Here is a 19,113-nt window from a genome sequence, read left to right on the forward strand (position 1 = left end):
AGTAATGAAGTTTATTATTTTATATGCTTGAATTATCCTCCTTCTAGTTTTTCTATCTTGGTTCTTTTGCCTTGTGTTCAAGTTTTTCTTATTTGATGTTGATTTTTGTTTTTCTTTTTAGCTGAAATTTTAACACCTTGAGAGGTTATTCTTCTTGATGTTAAAGACATAAAATCACATATACATGCATATGTGATATGTGGGGCTGGCCTTTTTCGGTGTTTGAGGTACCGGGTTTTCGGATTTTGAGATACCAAATGCATATGCTAGATTTGCAAATACGCTGATTTATTATCTATTTTGATAAATACATCGACATATATCATCTATTTTTACATTTACCTCGAATCCTGCTTGACGGTTAACATTTCGTATCTTCTTTGTTTAGGGTGAGTGAAACTATTTTTACGATCACAACCCTATCAGAGGAAATAGATTATTTTGACCTGAAGCCTTCATATTGTAGGTGATGTTACAACGCTGCCACGAAAAAAAATAAATTGTCGGTGTTCATTTCACATGGTTAACTCCAAATCGTGTCTCTTGCCCGTGCTATATAATATCAAGTATTTAGCGGAACAAACCAGAAATATATGGTCCCTATCCAGAACAACATTGTCGTTTTCATGTTTGAACCATCATTAGGAATTTTGAACAGGTATAAGTATGTGCGCGTATCTGCATGTTATTCTAGTGTTTCTTAAAAGAAGAGCATGAGGCATGGTGTCACTTGGTCCAATTTTTCGCACCAGCCAATTTAGTGAAAGCAACACTGTGAAAAAAATTACAAAAGTGCTGTGTTACGTACTCATTTTATATTTCAAAATGTATATACTGCTCTCGGAAAATTGTAGGAATGTTGTAATTTGGATCTTGCGTGACGGTTGACATTTTGCAACCCAGGGTCAGTACAAACTTTTACAATATTATAACAACGATATCGAATGAACTAAATTATTAATTTCACCACCCTCTTTTCTAATCTAACCCTCCGCTGTTTTGCAATAACATCTAATCCGTGACGTTTAGTTGTTAACAAGTAAATTTAGCAATGATGTGCCTTTTGGAGTGAACGAACAGGCAATCTCTCGTTCGTGGGCTGCGTGGTTTGATTCAATCTCGAATCACGATCATGTGCTAACCATATCTGGTCTCAATCTCTCGTTCGTGTGCTTTGTCGTGCGGGCCAGGATTTGTATCAACTATCAAGGGTCTGGAGCTTCTCTTCGACCCTTCATGGCTCAAGTTCAAGAAGGCGCTTCATTATTGCTGTACGCTGAGAGTACCACGAAAGATCCGGAGAGAATTAGCCTTCACTGCTTGTCCCCGTATCAGCATTTAAGTTTCTCCCTAGTCAAATCATTAATCCTTGGGGCCCCATCATGCTTGTGTTGTGCCCATAGCATCGTCATCCATGACTTCACCACACATAAGCGAGCTAGGTAGCCCATGAAATGATAATACGGTAGTGTATATAACATTATCCTTTTTTTACTGGATAGACAAAACAAATGAATTTTGAGGAAACAGTAGAATCGTCTCCTACTAATTATATATTAATTAAAGAGAGAAAAGTACAAAAGAGAATTATAAACCAAAAACAAAAATCAAGAAAAACTTATACAGGTTATTTTAAAGATACAAGTTATCGGTACATTAAATCTGTATAACAAGTTCTAGCACGATGGATAACCAAAGTAAATTTCTTTTTAAAAAGACTCCGAATTGCTTGGATTCAATCAACTCTTGGATCCTAACATAACAAATGGATTCAATCAACTCTTCGATCCAGCAGGACAGAAATTCTCTAACAAAAAATAAAGATACATTTTACGTCCTTAAACATTAATTCCTGCCTCGTGATCGAAAAACACAAATCTAGGTGGATGTTATGCACGTAGGAGTAGGACTTCCACTGCGACTTGTATCAAGAACACACTTCTAGCTAAGGACCAAGATGGTTTTGCAACCGCATACATTAGCGCAATAAGTAGTCAACAATTCAATTCAACAATCAAATATAAAAAGATAGAAGTCTTTCTACAAAATAGATATATAGATTTTCGTCGCGAAGAAAAGTCGTTGATGCACTTATCCTATCAAAATGAAGAAACGTGCACACGGCATCTGCTGTCCTGCTGATTGATGAGTGCGGTTCCCTGACAACGGGGCCAAGACAAGGGAAAAAAACAAGCACAAATTGAATTGCTTATAACCAAAGTCAAAATGATTGAATCCAATAATCCCTAGCTCCACTCTAGTACGGATCTTAAGACCTAACCTCTCTTATTGGAGAGCTTAGTTTATTAACAATTAAGGTTCATAGGAATAACTAAGGTTTGACCAGCTGGTTCGGTCGGCTTTGGAGCAATCTTCACGTCACGTACAAAAGATTCTTTGATCTCTCTTTTTATTTATATATTTATCTACCTTTCTTTAATCAATTGCTTATGTCCCAAGTCAGGAGCTACGACCATTGATATGTTCCTGAACAATAAAATTATGGGGATGTCTGAAAGAAATAAAGGTTGAGCGCACATATGCATGCATGCTAGCTGCCTGCAAATTGTAGTTCATTAGCATTTAGGTGAACTACATGCATGGTATACTAGAAGTAATATTATTTTTGTCAGCGAGGAAGAAGTAAATTTTAGCAAGAAAAAAGGTACATTATTTTTCCAACCCCACGGTATCTTTTTTCAGGCTTGTGATTTGTCCTCCCACGGTTTGCTACTTCCCTCTTGCTCTGACTCGAAGGACAGCAGTGGATTTGGGGAGAAAAAAATTAGCGAAAAGTGCCATATACTCTTTCCATATGATTTAATTAATACTGCAAAAGGTGCTGATGGTTTTATAATATGCTATATATCTGGTAAAGCACATACAATTTGTTAGCAATAGCAACTTATATTTAATAGTAGTTTTTAGGGAAAATATATAGAGAATACATGTGGGAGTATAAGATAAGTTCTCTAAGTAACCTATATGTAATGGATAATGACTCTATATTCCTAACAGCCTCCTCAAATGCAAGATGTATACAATAGTATTGTACTTAGAAGATGTGACACTAAGTAATAAACTTAGACTTTATATATAAAAAAATATATCTTCAAAGCCCACTTGCCTCTCTCGCCCGCCCCGCACTGACGCGCTATGCAGTTTCCCTAGCCGCCAGCGTCTCCCCGGCGTCGATCTGCCCTCGGCGCAGTTGGATCCGCGTCGGGCCGCCCGTTTTCACCTCGCCTGCATGCTACCGGTTCCATGCTGAGCTGCCCGTGTCTGCCTCGCCTGCGCGTCGCCGGATCTACGCCGGTTTCCCTTCACCCGGCGCATCGTCCACCCGGCCGGTTTCTGCCTGCCTTTCTGTTTCACGGGCTATCGCTTACGGTTTTATCCGCTCGTGAGTAGCAAAAAAAAAAAATAGTAGCACGCCGCTTCTTTTGTGCTATCGCCATTGCTGGTCTCTCTTTGTTTGCGTGCTCACCGCTTCTTTTGCGCTATTGCCGCCGCTTGTCTCTCTTTGTTTGTGTGATCGCCGCTTCTTTTGCGCTCTTGCCATTGCCTGCCTCTTTTCCCTTGAGCTCTTGTCGTCGTTTGTCACTTCTTCAGGATGTCGTTGAGCACCGTTTCTGTTCCTCGATGCTCAGTGATCTTTGATGGTGCCAACTATAGGGACTTCAAGTAGCATATGCACATCCACATGTGTGGGCTTCGTCTTTAGGGTATTCTATGTGGTGATGTTCCTTGTCCACCTTCTCTTGAGCTTTCGACGAAGTCCATGCATCCATCTGTTGACAAAAGGAGATAAAGCAGCTATTGACATCATCACGACTACTTATGAAAAGTTTGTCTCCGTCTATCATGAAGCTTTGGAGCTGTACCATGATCGGTTGTCTGATTGTGTTCAGTGGATGGATGATGATGCTCATGCAGCGTCTATTATGATTTATAGTGTAGAGCACATGTTTTCTTATGAGATTGTTGAGTTATCTACTACCTTTCAGATGTAGACTCATCTTTATCATATCTATGAGTAAAGATGGCCAAATGGGCCAATCGGGCCGGCCCGGCACGGGCCCATCTCAGCACGGCCCGAAATCGGCACGGCCCGATTGGCCCATTTACTGTTACGGGCCGTGCCGTGCCGGCCCGCGTGCCGAGCCGTCGGCCCACGGCACGGCCCAACTGTCACCGTGCCGTGCCGTGCCGGGCCGGCCCACGGCACGGTCGGCACGATGGGCCCGGCCGGCACGATGGGCCCGTTCGGCACGATGGGCCCGTTCGGCACGGTGGAGGCACGATAGGCCCGTTCGGCACGACGGGCCCGATCGGCACGGTGGAGGCACGACGGGCCCGGCCGGCACGGGAAGGCACGACGGGCCCGGCAGGCACGGTGGAGGCACGTTGGGCCCGTCAGCACTCAAAAAAATAGGAAAAAATCAAAAATAATAGCTAAAAAATCAAAAAAACAATAAAAAATATGAAAAATAAATACATAACATCTTTATTGATTGGTTGCCTCGTTAAAAACCTTTCTACTAGAAGGAAAAAAGAGTACAACCAATGATTATGCTCCGAAAATTACATGGTTTCATTAGAAACCCCAGAAATTTGCTTGCAATTTTTCATATGCTTCCTCAAGTGTCCCGTTCCATGTGAAGATCTGGCACCTATTTCTATACTGCATATATTACACTTAGCAAATCTTACCTATTCCCCGTTAATTTCTTTGAAGACCTTTTCAAAATGTTGCCACACTTGGGACCATACACCTGAGTTCTCGGCGCCTTGATCCATGAATTGAAATATGGAATTAGTTTCTTGATGTGAAGTGAATACTGGCTACTTGGCTAGCAAATAGGAAAAGAGAGATGGGTGGGCAGGGTGGAGTTTGAGATGGAGTAGATGGTATTTATAGGGATGAGAGGAGAGGTAGGTGGGGGTGGGGCCGTGGGGGGTATTTTAAAAAAATAAACAAAAAACATGAATAAAAAAACTTAGAAATAATAGGGGCACATGATTAATTCTAAAAATGAGCTTTATTGATAGGTTGCCTCATTAAAAACCTTTCTAGCAAAGGAAAAAAGAGTACAACCTAGCTCAGAAAATTTAAAATTACACGTTCTCATCAGCATCTAGATACAAATTTTGGAATGATTCTTCAAGCTCAGTATTTTCTGCAGTGTGTTGCATTCGTGCTTCAGCTTGTTCCCAATCCTTTACTATGGTGAGTATTTCAACCATCTCACTTGACAGATTTGTTCTTCTCTCTTCGATTATCCTTCCTGTAAGACTGAAGGCAGCCTCAGAAGAAACTGTAGATACAGGAACCGTTAACAAATCTCGCGCTAACAGTGAAAGGACTGGATAATTCGTCTTGTGCTCATGCCACCATTGCAGTATGTTGAAGTTTTCTTGTTCGTGGCTGATAACGTCACTGTCGATGAAGGTAGTTAGCTCCCCTCCGGATGTTGGAATTCTGGTGCCCGTAGACGATCGTGACGAAGAGTCTGAACTTCTTGATGAAGAACCTGCACCAAATATTTTTCCCCACGTTGTCGTCTTCTTACTTGTTGTGGGTGCTAGTGGAGGTCGTTGCAGGCGAACTCCGCCATACTTTGTTTCATATTTACTATAAACTTCGAATAACTTAGAACGAACATTAGTATAATAATTAGAATAATCATGGCCAAGAGCATCACCTAGAATTGCGAGAACTCTACAGAAAGCTGCAATTTTAGCTCTAGGATCTAAAATAAAGGCAAAAGCGTATAACAAAGGAATTTCTTTCCAATACTTTAAGAATTTAGATTTCATAGGAACTACACAATCTCTTAAAAGATTGTCATTTTCATAGTTGTTTAAATAAGTAGCAATTTCAACAATATTATACACTACTAAACAAGATGTTGGATAATAAACTCCTGATAAACTCACAGTTGAATCATAAAAAAATTCAAGAAACTCCAGTATCCTTTCAGCAACATACCAATACGCTTCCGTGAGTAAAGTTTGACCCCCATGCTGATGGTAATGTGTATGAATAAACACACCAAATGTGCTCTTATATGGTATAATATTTTTAAGCATCAAGAAAGTAGAGTTCCATCTCACCGGCATGTCCAGAGCAAACTTACGTGGACGCACACCCATTGCAACACAATACTGTTTATATGCTGCAATTCGTTGGTTAGAGGAGTTCACAAAAGATATTGCAGTACGAAAATCTTCTAAGTATCGCGATAACCTCTTCAAACCGGATTTTACTATAAGATTGATAATATGACAAGCACAACGTTGATGTAACAAGAAAGATTCAGCATAAGTACTAAACAACGGAGTAAGAATATCCATTGCTCTAGAATTTGCACCGGCATTATCTAAAGTGATAGAAAATATTTTATTCGTGAGGCCAAAGTCTGCAACTACTTGAGATATTTTTTCAGCAATATTTTCACCGGTATGCGCGTTGTCAATCAAGTGAAAACCTATTATTCTCTTTTCTAATTCCCAATCATTATTAACAAAATGAGCAACCACACTAAGATAATCCTCTCTAGCCCTACCTGCCCATATGTCCGAGGTCAAAGCAACTGAAAATGTACATGTTTGCAACATTTCTTTAAGTTTGCTACGACACGTATTGTAGTATTTTACCATATCCCTACTAGTTGTCTGTCTAGAAACATGCGTGAACCTAGGATTATGAGCTTGCTTAATGTAATCTTCAAATGCAGCAGACTCACCGATATTGAGTGGTAGATCCGCTCTTGCAATGAAACGACATATCTCTTTTCGAGCATTGGCAGAGTCGTACTCCCAATGATGAACAGAGCCGTCGGGGTTGTACTGCAACACCGTCTGCTTCATGGCTGCTCCACTCTTTCGCTTGCAACTTATGGCATGCCTCTTCAAGTGCCCCGTTCCACCCGAGGGCTTTGCAGATAATTCATTTTTACAAATATAACACTTAGCATACCTGACACTTACCCCATCTTCCTCTTTGTAGATCCTTTCAAAGTCTTGCCAAACTTCGGAAGTACCGGCTCTTGATCTTTTAGACCCGTTGCTTGCTAATGTGTGCGCACTTGTAGAGCCTGACGATGGCACTCCTGCTGCATCACCTGGATCTGGATGTGAACCAACCGGAGGTTCACCGTCGGGTCCATCATCACCTGCAGCACTAGTATCAAAGGGGCCGTAGTCCCCTGTGAGTCCTTGGAGAAAAAAATCATGATCTATGGATGTATCATGATCACCGGCATCCATGATCAATGTCGAATGACACTACAAAAATTGCAAATATTCAGAGTTAGAAATAATCAAATAATAAAACTAATAATAAAATAAGACTCAACAACGATGCAAAAAAATCACCAAGATTTCTTCAACTTCAAGATAGCAAATCAGCAGGATGACGATTTTGGAATTGCTCGGATTTTTTTGCAATAATTCAAACTAATTTTGCCAAATTATCGCTAATTCTCACGAACTTTGAGACAAGAATGAGAGGAGGAAACAAGAGAGAAAATGGTGTTGCTGGTGTGGAATGGAAGGGCAAGGTTCTCCTCTATTTATAGGTGAAAAATGGTGATTTTTGCAATTTTTTTCGAATTTTTTGGAGCTCAAACGGTCACAAAACGGCTATAAAATTCAAAAATATCAGGTTAACGGGTTAAACGGGCCGTTCCCGGCCCGTTTAACCCGTTAACCCGCGTGCCCCCGCCGGCCCATCGTGCCCCACGTGCCGGCCGGGCCGTGCCCCCCGCGGTGGGCCGTGCCGTGCCGTGCCGGCCCGGCCGTGCCGTGGGCCGCCGCGTGCCGAGCCGGCACGGTGGGCCATGCCGTGCCGGGCCGGCCGTGCCGTGATGGGCCGGCCGTGCCGTGATGGGCCGCCACGTGCCGTGCCGGCCCGGCCCGGCCGTGCCTCCTGGGCCAGCCGTGCCTGAGCCGGGCCGTGCCGGGCTGTGCCGTGCCCGTGCCGCCCGTGAGCCGGGCCGTGCCGTGCCGGCCCGCCGTGCCGCGCGCTCGGCCCAGGCATGGCCCGTGGCCTCGTGCCGTGCCGGCCCAGCCCATCTCGGCTCGGGCCGGGCCGTGCTTGGGCCGTGCCTACAGTTCCGTGCCTCGGGCCGGCCCAATAAGCACGGCCCATTTGGCCATCTTTATCTATGAGCCATCTGGGGATGCGCTCTATCTGTCTGTTGTTCGTCAGGAGTAGTCTCTTCAGCAACGTGATGCCACAGTGATGTGTTGTATGCTCAGATGTTGGATGTGTGGTATCAGTTAGACTCTTTTTGTGTTGCTAGTTATCACTATTGTTAGTAATGCTTGGGCCTACGTGTTGAACGTGATTTTAGATGCCTCTATGAGTTACTGACTTGCCTTCGTCCAGTGTTTAAGTAGCGTTGGGCTTAGCTGTTTGCACGATATCCTCGTGTCACGCTTGTGGAGGCTCTTACTGAGCTGCGCTCGGAGGAGACTTGTCTGCGTGGTTCTATACTGCTACCACTTCATTCAGTGTTGTCTACTCGTCTACCTGTTGACCGCCATTTGATTTGGCTCCTGATTGTTTTGAATTTGCTGGTGTTGTTCCTGCCGAGCCATCTTCTTACCGTGATGTTGTTGTTTATCAAGAATGGCAGCATGCGATGGTAGTCTCTTCGGCACATTGATACGTGGAGAAAATCAGGCAAGCGGCAATGAGCCGGAGCTACGATGTGGTGGTCGGGCGCGTGGGAACAGCGCGGCGGCGGTATCCCTTTGTCCAACAGGCTTCCGTCTCTGCTCTTCGTATAGGTTTCGACCTTCACCTCACGTTTTGGCTTCACCTTCCGAACTTCGCTATCACTTCCGCCCTTCAGTGTTCCTTTCTTGATACACTCCCTTCGAGATCATCGTTTACTTCCATGGTCCTCCGGTCACTACATAAGAGACCAGTAACGGAGACACCATATTAGTGATGGCTGCTCAACACGCGTCACTAATGTTCTATTAGTGACGGATCCAATAAGGACGCGTCACTAATGTCCATTCTGATCGGGATCAGATATAGACCCATCACTGATGATAATAGTGACGGGTCGTCCTAGGCCAGTCATTAATGACGGGTCAAATTGTGACCCATCACTAATGATAAGGTTATAAGTGACGACCTATCCTACGCCAGTCATTAGTGATGGATCAAGTTGTGACCCGTCACTAATGATAAGGTCATCAATGACGGGTCGTCCTAAGCAAGTCATTAGTGACGGGTCACAACTTGACCCATCACTAATGATTCATGACGGGTCGTCCTAAGCAAGTCATTAGTGATGGGTCATCATATGCGAGTCATTAGTGACGGGTCAACTTGTAATCCGTCACTAATGACGGTATTCACAAATATTTTTTATTTTTATTTTATTTTTCTCTTATATTTTCTCACCTCAGCAGCACTAGAATAGGAACCACTATATATTTCTGCTCAAGTTTGATGTAAGTGTGGTCGCTATAGACACAAGCGCGCGTTCCAAAAATAGTGTAGAAACTTTCGAGGGTGAAAACTCAATCTTTCAAGCCGTTTGGCTTCAAAAAATTCTCTAAACCCAACGAAGTGGGGGGGAGAAATGAATGTAACTTTTTTTAGATGTTTGTGGAGTCAAAAACGTCGAAATCAGAGTCCGCATGCAGAAGTTATGCTCGTTTTACCGAATACACTCTGGATCACCTATCAAATTATAACCCTCGACGAAATTTGGTAAAATTAGTCATTAGTGATGGATCATGGTTATGACGTGTCACTAATAACCTTCAGCAAAAAAGGTTAAAAAGATAAAATATCCGATTTTTATCACAACTACGTGATAGTAGTAGAGGTGGTAAGGTGGCTACACACGCGAGAAGGAGGTCACATGTTCGATTCCCCCGGAACGCAAACTTGAAAAAAATGTGAAAAAAGCGTGGCTTGTGAGGCATATGAGATGGGACTGCGTTAGTGTAGAGATCGGTGACGTCCTAAGAGGGGGGTGAATTAGGACATTTAAAACTATTTCGGCTCTAAAAATAACACAAGATAAAACTATATCAATTTCTATCTAAATATGCTCTAATTTTATCTAGTGTGTCTATTTTACCGATCAAAGCGCTTGCAACCTATCTAAGAAGGTAAATTGCAAGTAAGTAAATGTGAAAACGTAAATAAGGTAAAGAGAGTAAACTCGGCATAATGATTTTTTTCCTATCGTATCGATAGCATGAATACCACCCTTAGTTCACATTGGAGCTCCATGAAAGATATGCTTCCGATCGGCACCCGGTCACGGTCTTTGAGCCACCGAGTCATAAAGACAAGGCCTCCACCCAGATGAGCCACCAAGCCACCAAGCCACCAAGGCAAGGTCTCACCACTAGCCTCTCTTCCGGGTCCTCGCCGCTATGATCACTTCGAAGTTTGATCCAAGAAGACAAGGATCTCCACGTTCCCGCACAATCGCCTTGCCACCACTCCACACCAAGTCAGAGGGTTAACAAGCTTACCGGCAAGTCACCAAAACTCCAAGGTGATGGCGTACCAAGAGGTACACTGTTGGATCACTTCTTGATCCACTCTCTAGGCAGCAATCACCTAGCAACTCACTCTCTAGGCCTATAAGCACTAATCACTCATTAATCTTGTGCTTAATCACCTTGGATGATCACTTTAAGCACTTTGGTGGCATGTATATCTTCTCAGGTGTATATGAACTTCTCTGGACTCCAGCACACTTAAATGACTGAGTGGAGAGGTATTTATAGCGTCAAACTCGCGCACTAGTTGTTAACCTAACGGCTCTAAAAAGTTGTTAACACTGGATGATCCAGTGAGAACACTAGTACTAACACCGGATCATCCGGTGAGTACACTCTCATAAACTAGCCGTTGGAACCCCACTCAAGCCTCTGTGAACACCAGATTATCCTGTGACAACTCACTGAATACCGAACAAATGCACCGGATTATTCTATGTGTATATGTTTATTTTGGAGCTCTCTGGAAATAATAGTCCGGTGTATTCATTTTGTGAACACCAAATCATCCGGTGAGGCAAAAGACTCCGCTTCAAACTTTCTGTGAACACTGGACTATTTTTCATTGTTCTTACCGGATTATCCGGTGTAGCACCGGACTAATTTTGATGTGAGCACCGGATTATCCGGTCAGACAAATTTCAGCAGAACAACGTTATATATTTTGGGTATAACTTTTCGCTTCAAACTCCGATTTTGATGATCTTGGATTCTATAGAAAGTTTCTGAAGAGCTCTACAAGATTATACAGAAATCCATCCCATTTGATCCATCAAAATTCATGGAACAAGTCTAATTCATTCTTCTCTTTGTTTTGGCTTCGATGACTTCTCTTTTATTGCATTCATGAGACCTACTAAAGTATATACTTGACAAACATATTAGTCTCATTGACTATGTTGTCATTAATCACCAAAATTACAATCATTGCCTAATATGTCTATTTCGCTACAGTTAGCATGGCTCGGGTGAAAAAAATATTTTTTTAACCTTTTTGTGTTAAAAAATACGAAAAATATTCATTGGTCATCAACCTGTCACTAATGTTCAGTCAATAGTGATAGATCACGGTTACGACCCGTCACTAATGGTCATAACCGTGACTCATCACTAACATTAGTGACGGGTCATCGCTCGTCACTAATAACCTATCATTAGTAACGCAATAAGAGTGATGGGTACGAGAACCATCACTAACACCAGTTATCACCCGTCACTAATAACTTTTTTCACGTTATGGGTCCGCCGTCGTACATCCTTTGATTTTATTTCTGCAGAGCATAGTAAAAATATCTCTATTATAATATTTGTATTGCTACTTTGTCTTTAAAATTAATTGATGTGACCAAAGTCAACTAATGAAAACCAATATAGTACCGATCCTCCAATACTACCTCTTGCAGTAAACCAAGGGATCGAGTAGATATTCATTTTCCCCTTCCCTTGAAGTTAATGTGTGAAAAAACATGCAATTGTTTGCTAGCTAGCTAGAATGTGTACATAAGACTTTCCTAGAAAATGGCAACTAGCTATAGATAGATATTTATGGAGTTAGGCCGGTTATGTAGTGATGGAGTTTGGATTTAAATTTAGAGGGGCCGATAAAACTAAATAGACTCAAACTAAATTGTTGGAGGACAATCAATAAAATATGATAAATTGAGTTTAAAATATACTATAAAATACATAAAATTTATTGAGCCAAAAAATATAATATAAAATTTATTAGGCAAGAGACCACGGCCCCTTTGCCTACAACTATCCTCCGGCCCCTGGATATACGTACAGAAGAGTACGTTACTCTGAGAACGACATGCATAGCAACAGCATGGTGTGCGTGTTTCTTCTCCGCGTGAGACCAAGCTAGGCATGGCATGGCATATTCCATGGACCAGAATGGCATCGAAAGCGGCAGCCACGTTCATACTACACTGCACGCGTACCTGATTTTTTTTTTTTTTTTTTTTTTTGTGTTCTTCTTAACGTGATGGACAAGGCTCTCTTGTATCCTGGATCTCTACTGGGCCTCCAAGATGACTGGAATGAGTCAATATTTCGGCTCGGGGTGATGCAATGCACAATGAGATGCAAGTGCCCAAACAAAGCCCATGGACAGAAAAGGAGTGACATTTTCCGGCCCAATATATAAACTCGTCACCTTTTCAACTAGTAACCAAACTGATCAACTCGTCAGCTAATTTTCTAAGGGCTGTCTGACTTGCAACCATGCAAGTCACAAGTACAACTTGGACCAAACTGGTAAGATAGGTGTATCGCATGAACCAAACTAGTAACAACCTTTTTGTCTTTACATTAATTCCAGCGAAAAACAAACATTGCAAACATAGTTGGCAACTTCACTTGGGGTGCTGAGTATGGCAAGCAAACGTAAATGCTAAGCCGCGAGAGATGGTGACAGGAGGAACTCAACTGTTGGGGAAATAAAAGGATTTTTTTTTAAAAAAAATAAAGGCAACAGCACACCGTTTCATGTAAGAAAGGGTTGCCTTATATTAAGAGAAATAAGTCCAAACCGTACAACACTAGGTTAATTGAGGAAAACCGGGATAAAACCATCGACGGAGTGAGCAAACCGCATAGCTAAACTAGTCCTCGAGTACTACCATTTCATGTAAGAAATAAAAGGTTGCCTCATATTAAGGAAAACGAGAACAAATAGTACAACACTAGGTTAATTGAGAAAAATTAGGCTAAAATCACTAACACAACAGACAAAACATATAGCTAAACTAGACCTCGAGCACTGCAGAACGACCTAAAACCGTAACACATGGCCAACTACCTAGCAAAACTGGACCTTATGTGGTCAATGTCGCAGTCGATATGACCGATGCCGGACCCAAGCTAGCAGCTACATAAACACGGGGAAGTACCTCAAGGTGACGCATCCAAGTATGACATGATGTTGAAGATGATGGCCATTCGTAAAGCCAAAATTGGGTTTTCACTCGGAGAACTCCTTAGGGTAAACAGGGAACACCATGACAATGCCTCCAAAGAGGAGATTTGGAGAGCAGCGTCGGCGCCATCACTAACATCGACATAAAGCTGGGAAGGGCTTTCGCCCAATGCCCTCGCACCAAATAGCGCAAAAGGGAGTCCGACGTGGCCAAACCACACGGACAGAGATCGTAACCACTGGTACTGCACCGCCTACAATGCTACCACCCACAAAGGTACCACCAAGCTGTGGAGCTCCCTACGGACCATATCAAAGGGAAGAGATAGATCTAGCAAGGGGAGAAGCCTATGAGGCGCAGGGAGTCCGGGGAGCACGGGCAGGTGCCACTAGAAGAAGAGGAGGAGACTCCCCTAACAAGGAGCAATACACCCCACGTGGCAAGGACCTCACGTGGATCCGGTCTCGGTGGGCACCGAACCATGCAAGTTCCTTCAATGATTGTCATGCCGATCTCCTCGGTGTCATTGATCTGCCTAACACGTTAATCTCATTAGTCTCCACGACAACACGAGAGGCGCTAGATATGGAGCAAGTAAGGTTGGATCCGGCTAGCAGAGCAGCGACGGCTTCAAATCCAAAAGGCAATGAACTTATCGTCATGGAGACCGGCCGTGACCTCAACAGCCCCGCCGCAGGACCCCTCATCAACGTCTTCATTAGAGCACCTCATATGTGAAAAAGAGGGGGGGGGGGGGGGAAGAGGGTGGGGATGAAGGAGGGGGCCACTGCCGACAATGGCAAGGAGTCTCGGGGGAGGATGAGTTCAGGGTGAGATGGTTGCCTCCCTCTGCCTCGGGTTGAGATATGAGGGAGGGCGATGCATGCTTTCGTCCCCTTTGCTGAAACAAAAGGAATTACTTGTTTACACTACCACTACCACCACTCAATGACAGATCTAGAAAAAAATGATAGAGTGTCTCACCTGTTAGGTTAGAAGTTCGGTGCCCACTTATTAAGCTAAAAGTGTTCTATAAACCTGATACATATGATGAATTACTAAAAAATAAAAAATTACCTAATATCATATGCACTCCACCTTAAACATGTATCCATCCTTGCCACCACCAGTATAAGTCCCTTGTGGCCACACAAGTATCGAAGTCGCGAAACTTCGAGATTTCCTAGCTAGTGGCCTCAGCTCGGCATCACATAGCTCCCGTGACCTTAAAACCCCAATCCAAGCAACCGCACCCAATGTGTGGACAACAACTCAGATTCCTACTCGATCGTGATGATATATGATTGCTCAAGAGAATAATCAACGACCACGAAAAATATATATATACACGTATGTTGGTAAATATATATATATATGACACATATATACAGTTAATGTCGCGTATATCTTATGGTCTCCACACGCACGCGTGATCGTGATGACGATGATAGGCGTGGGGCTGTGTTGGACGATGAGCATCGTGTGATCCTCGTCGCCCCAGCCATCCCCGCGCCGATAAGCTACCCACTCCCAGTCCGCCACGTGGCACCCCATCCCCTCCCTCCTCGCTAACGATAAAGCTCCCGCCACCCTCCTCCGCCAATTGTTCCCTAGCTAGCCAAGCAGACACCTTCCACTCCCATTACTCCTCCCCCGCTCTCCCTAGCGCAATGGCCACCGCCCTGAGCAGCCTCCGCGCGCCGGCCTTCTCCCTCCGCCTCGCCCCGGCACCGGCTCCCGCCACCGTCGCACTGCCCGTGACGACCGGCAAGGTGGCCCGCGGCGCCAGGCTGCGCGCGCAGGCGACGTACAACGTGAAGCTCATCACCCCCGATGGGGAGGTGGAGCTGCAGGTGCCCGACGACGTCTACATCCTTGACCAGGCCGAGGAGGAAGGGATCGACCTGCCCTACTCCTGCCGCGCGGGTTCCTGCTCCTCCTGCGCCGGCAAGGTCGTCTCCGGCTCGGTGGACCAGTCGGACCAGAGCTTCCTCGACGACGACCAGGTCGCCGGCGGATGGGTGCTCACCTGCCACGCGTACCCCACCTCCGACGTTGTCATCGAGACGCACAAGGAGGAGGAGCTCACCGCCTGATCGATATGAGCTACCTATCTATATCTGTCGTCTGTCTTGCAAGAGTTGACGCCGACGCCGACGCCGGAGAAATTTCATAATACTATCATGCATGTCAATGTCAGCATGAGACCGAGCTTGCATCGACAGTACAGGTCCCTAGCTCTGCGTGTGTGCTTGGTTTCTATAATTCATTTTTACTGCGCATGCATGATCTATTATTTCGCTCAAGTATTTAATAATGTATTTGTTCCTCTCTTTTTTTTGTACCTTGCCCGCGCGCGACACAAACGGTCATATAGTATAATCTAGTGCCTGTAGTATTCATCTCCTGCAGTAAATTAAAGCTTTCTGTTGCTGGTTGATGTTGTGTTTTTCTTTCCGACTTTGGTATTGACCACCTGAGTTATATGGTACTTGCAATATGTGACGGAAGTGTATGCCTGTATAATAATCAGCAGGACAAAAAAGGAGGATTTCACTCGAATTTGTGACTGTTGGATAAGAAATCACCCAATACACAATAAATATAAATTTCACCTCAACTACCTGCCTGTCTCCTAACCCATCATGTTTCGGTGAATCAAAATGACGATGAACAGTGTAAATCTACTGTATATGATGATCCTACACGTATACGAATCCCTGAGGCCTCTAGATTCTCGAAGCGTATGATTGTATCTGGAAAAGGAGTCCCTAAACGTATGAAATTATTCACAGATATTAGAGTATCTCTTAAACAATGAAGTTTATCCCTAAATTTAATGATGACAGAGTTCCAATTGTAAAGAAATCCGGATGCTACACGGCAACCTCTATATTTGGAGCTAGGGGACCCTGCGAGGGAGAGGGCGATCCAGAGATAGAGACATCGAGATATACATCGACAACTCACCAGATAAAGTTAAGGAACCCTCGGCTAGCTGTAGATTCCATCTAGACTAGACACGACCCCCTTATAATCTGTCTCAAGCTCAATACAAGAACACATGACGTATAATTATTATCTTTCAGGAGGTCTAAACCTGTCTAAATCTCTGTTTTTTGCGCTTGATTCGCCACGAGGTATTATATACCCTATATTCATTACGTATTCGTAAGATCGACATGTTCACCATCGTCAACACAAAACCTTTTGAATCTAGTGAACCTGAACCTTAGCTTGACAGTGTTTGGATGGATTCTCACCGACAATATATATAGACAGTGGGTTGGAGCACAAGACTTGTGCAAATTCAATGATAACGGAGTCGATCGACTGATTTTCTATACTTCTTTTTAGCTGAGTGATATGTAGGAATTGACTAAAACAATCGAGTACTATGTTTTGCTACACTAGATGTGCACTGTGTTTTTTAAACATCGCCACAAAAATGTCGAACATTGATTACCATACTGTTTAAAATGCATGAATGGATTCCATAATAATTCTGCATGAAATTAACGGTTCAGGTAGAGCCTTGCTTGAGACAAAACACAAACGGAAAAGGAAAAAAAGGCCGATGGGGAATAGTTAGCTACATATCTGAAAACAAGGGTATGCCACATATACAAACCTACAATGTGATTTCAGATGTCTAGCCATACACGACAAAGAGAAAAAAGATGACAACCACACAACAGCAATCGTAATAGTTAGTATATGCATGCGCTTCACAAAAGAAGGAACAACTGTGCGTAAGTAATATATAACCTTTCACATAAAGATCATCGCAAGATCCTAATATATGACGTCCTTCTTCTGATTCAACTGTTAGCGTGTGTAAAAGAGAGAAAAAAAAAAGAGAACATGTGTCTCGCTGATGAAGAAGGGATCTTTACAAAGATCCAATCATATAAAATTTTCTTCCACTCTACGTATATTTGCAAATGAAAACAACCAAAATTAAGTAGATCCAGCTATACGTATGCCCACAGATCAATCACTGTACATCCGTGACTCCACACGCTGGATCAATCACTGACAGCGGGCCAACTGGTTGCCCATATATATTTTCCTTTCCATGCATCCTGGCCGCCGGTGACTAGCTAGCTGCTGGCTGCATTGTCGCTTGTCCCCGCGAAGAAGATAAGCCTCCGTCCCGCCACGCTGCACCCACCCCGTCCCTTCATTTCATTTCACACTACGCCAAGTGCACACGCTCCAGCCGCCGCAATGGCCACCATCCTTAGCAGCCTCCGCGCGCCGGCCTTCTCCCTCCGCCTCGCCCCGGCACCGGCGCCCGCCACCGTCGCACTGCCCGTGACGACCGGCAAGGTGCCCCGCGGCGCCAGGCTGCGCGCGCAGGCGACGTACAACGTGAAGCTCATCACCCCCGATGGGGAGGTGGAGCTGCAGGTGCCCGACGACGTCTACATCCTTGACCAGGCCGAGGAGGAAGGGATCGACCTGCCCTACTCCTGCCGCGCGGGTTCCTGCTCCTCCTGCGCTGGCAAGGTCGTCTCCGGCTCGGTGGACCAGTCGGACCAGAGCTTCCTCGACGACGACCAGGTCGCCGCCGGGTTTGTGCTCACCTGCGCCGCCTACCCCACCTCCGACGTCGTCATCGAGACGCACAAGGAGGAGGAGCTCACGGCCTGATCAATGAAGTGCCAACTATTTGATTATATATCGTCTCTGGTGTGTCTGCTTGTGCTTGGTACTATCACTAGCTAGTACGTTCTTGGAGTTGCATTTCCCGTGCTGAGTTCATCGATGGAGTTGGAGGAGCTATCATTCGTGCATGATGTTAGTGCTTAATTAATCGTTCCATCTAGATCCTTTTAATTTGTTAAGGCATGCATACATGTTTGCTTCAATATCGATCGCATATTGTCACGAAAACTGTTTGTCAAAGTGCGCCTTAATAATTACCAAACTATTTGCGGTGGAGATATATATTGGAGCATGTTTGGTTCGCACCCGCACATTGCCATGCTTTGAGTTATGTTTCGCGTGGAGATGAAGAAATGTATGAACTTGAAGAGCGTGGGTGTCGCTGAACGCCACCCGTTCACAAACAAGGTATTTCGGGAGATGCTATTTCTCAATCTCCTGAAATCATGCTTTGTTTCATTCGACAAGCATTAGTTGCAGGTTTCTGATCGAACGGATGAGAGATCATCTTCTCTTCCTCTGGACATCGAGCCTCAGCGATTGCGTCTTCTTTCCTTCTCTCACTCTTACAAATCGCGACGAGCCCCCTCTCCTGCTCCCATATCTAGCGGTGCCTATGCCACCGGATCCACACGCCAGTACTATAGTAATGTTCATAACTGTCGATTCAAAAACTGTATTATTATTGGTTTTTGAACCAATATTAACTAAACGCTAGTGATAATCATTAATTATCACTGTCGAATCATAAATAACCTCTGATAATGAATATCAGTGCTGGCGGGATCCACGAACTGACAGTGATAATTTGTATCATTGCTAGTTCTTAAGCATAATCTGTCGATTGATATACTTATCACTGTCAATTCCATATACGAACCAACACTGATACTCAATCCCGGGAAGAAAAAATCAAAATTTAAACAAACATACAATAATTTATCCGAGCTTTATATAACTAATCTCCATAATT

General features: G+C 44.0%; 2 protein-coding genes across 2 annotated transcripts; both read left to right on the forward strand.

Annotated features, from left to right (window-relative positions):
• Positions 1 to 15,056: 15,056 nt before the first annotated feature.
• On the forward strand, positions 15,057 to 15,907 carry LOC133898491 (ferredoxin). Its single transcript, XM_062339208.1, has one exon. The coding sequence runs from the start codon at positions 15,140 to 15,142 to the stop codon at positions 15,563 to 15,565; it is 426 nt and encodes a 141-aa protein (XP_062195192.1). The 5' UTR covers positions 15,057 to 15,139; the 3' UTR covers positions 15,566 to 15,907.
• A 1,653-nt stretch (positions 15,908 to 17,560) lies between these two features.
• Positions 17,561 to 18,420, forward strand: LOC133898492 (ferredoxin-like). The gene has a single exon (XM_062339209.1). It carries the CDS (start codon positions 17,700 to 17,702, stop codon positions 18,123 to 18,125), a length of 426 nt encoding a protein of 141 aa, XP_062195193.1. The 5' UTR covers positions 17,561 to 17,699; the 3' UTR covers positions 18,126 to 18,420.
• The last annotated feature ends 693 nt before the right edge of the window (positions 18,421 to 19,113 follow it).

The sequence above is a fragment of the Phragmites australis genome, chromosome 18 (genome assembly GCF_958298935.1).
Source record: "Phragmites australis chromosome 18, lpPhrAust1.1, whole genome shotgun sequence".
In the NCBI taxonomy this organism is placed as follows: Eukaryota; Viridiplantae; Streptophyta; class Magnoliopsida; order Poales; family Poaceae; genus Phragmites; species Phragmites australis.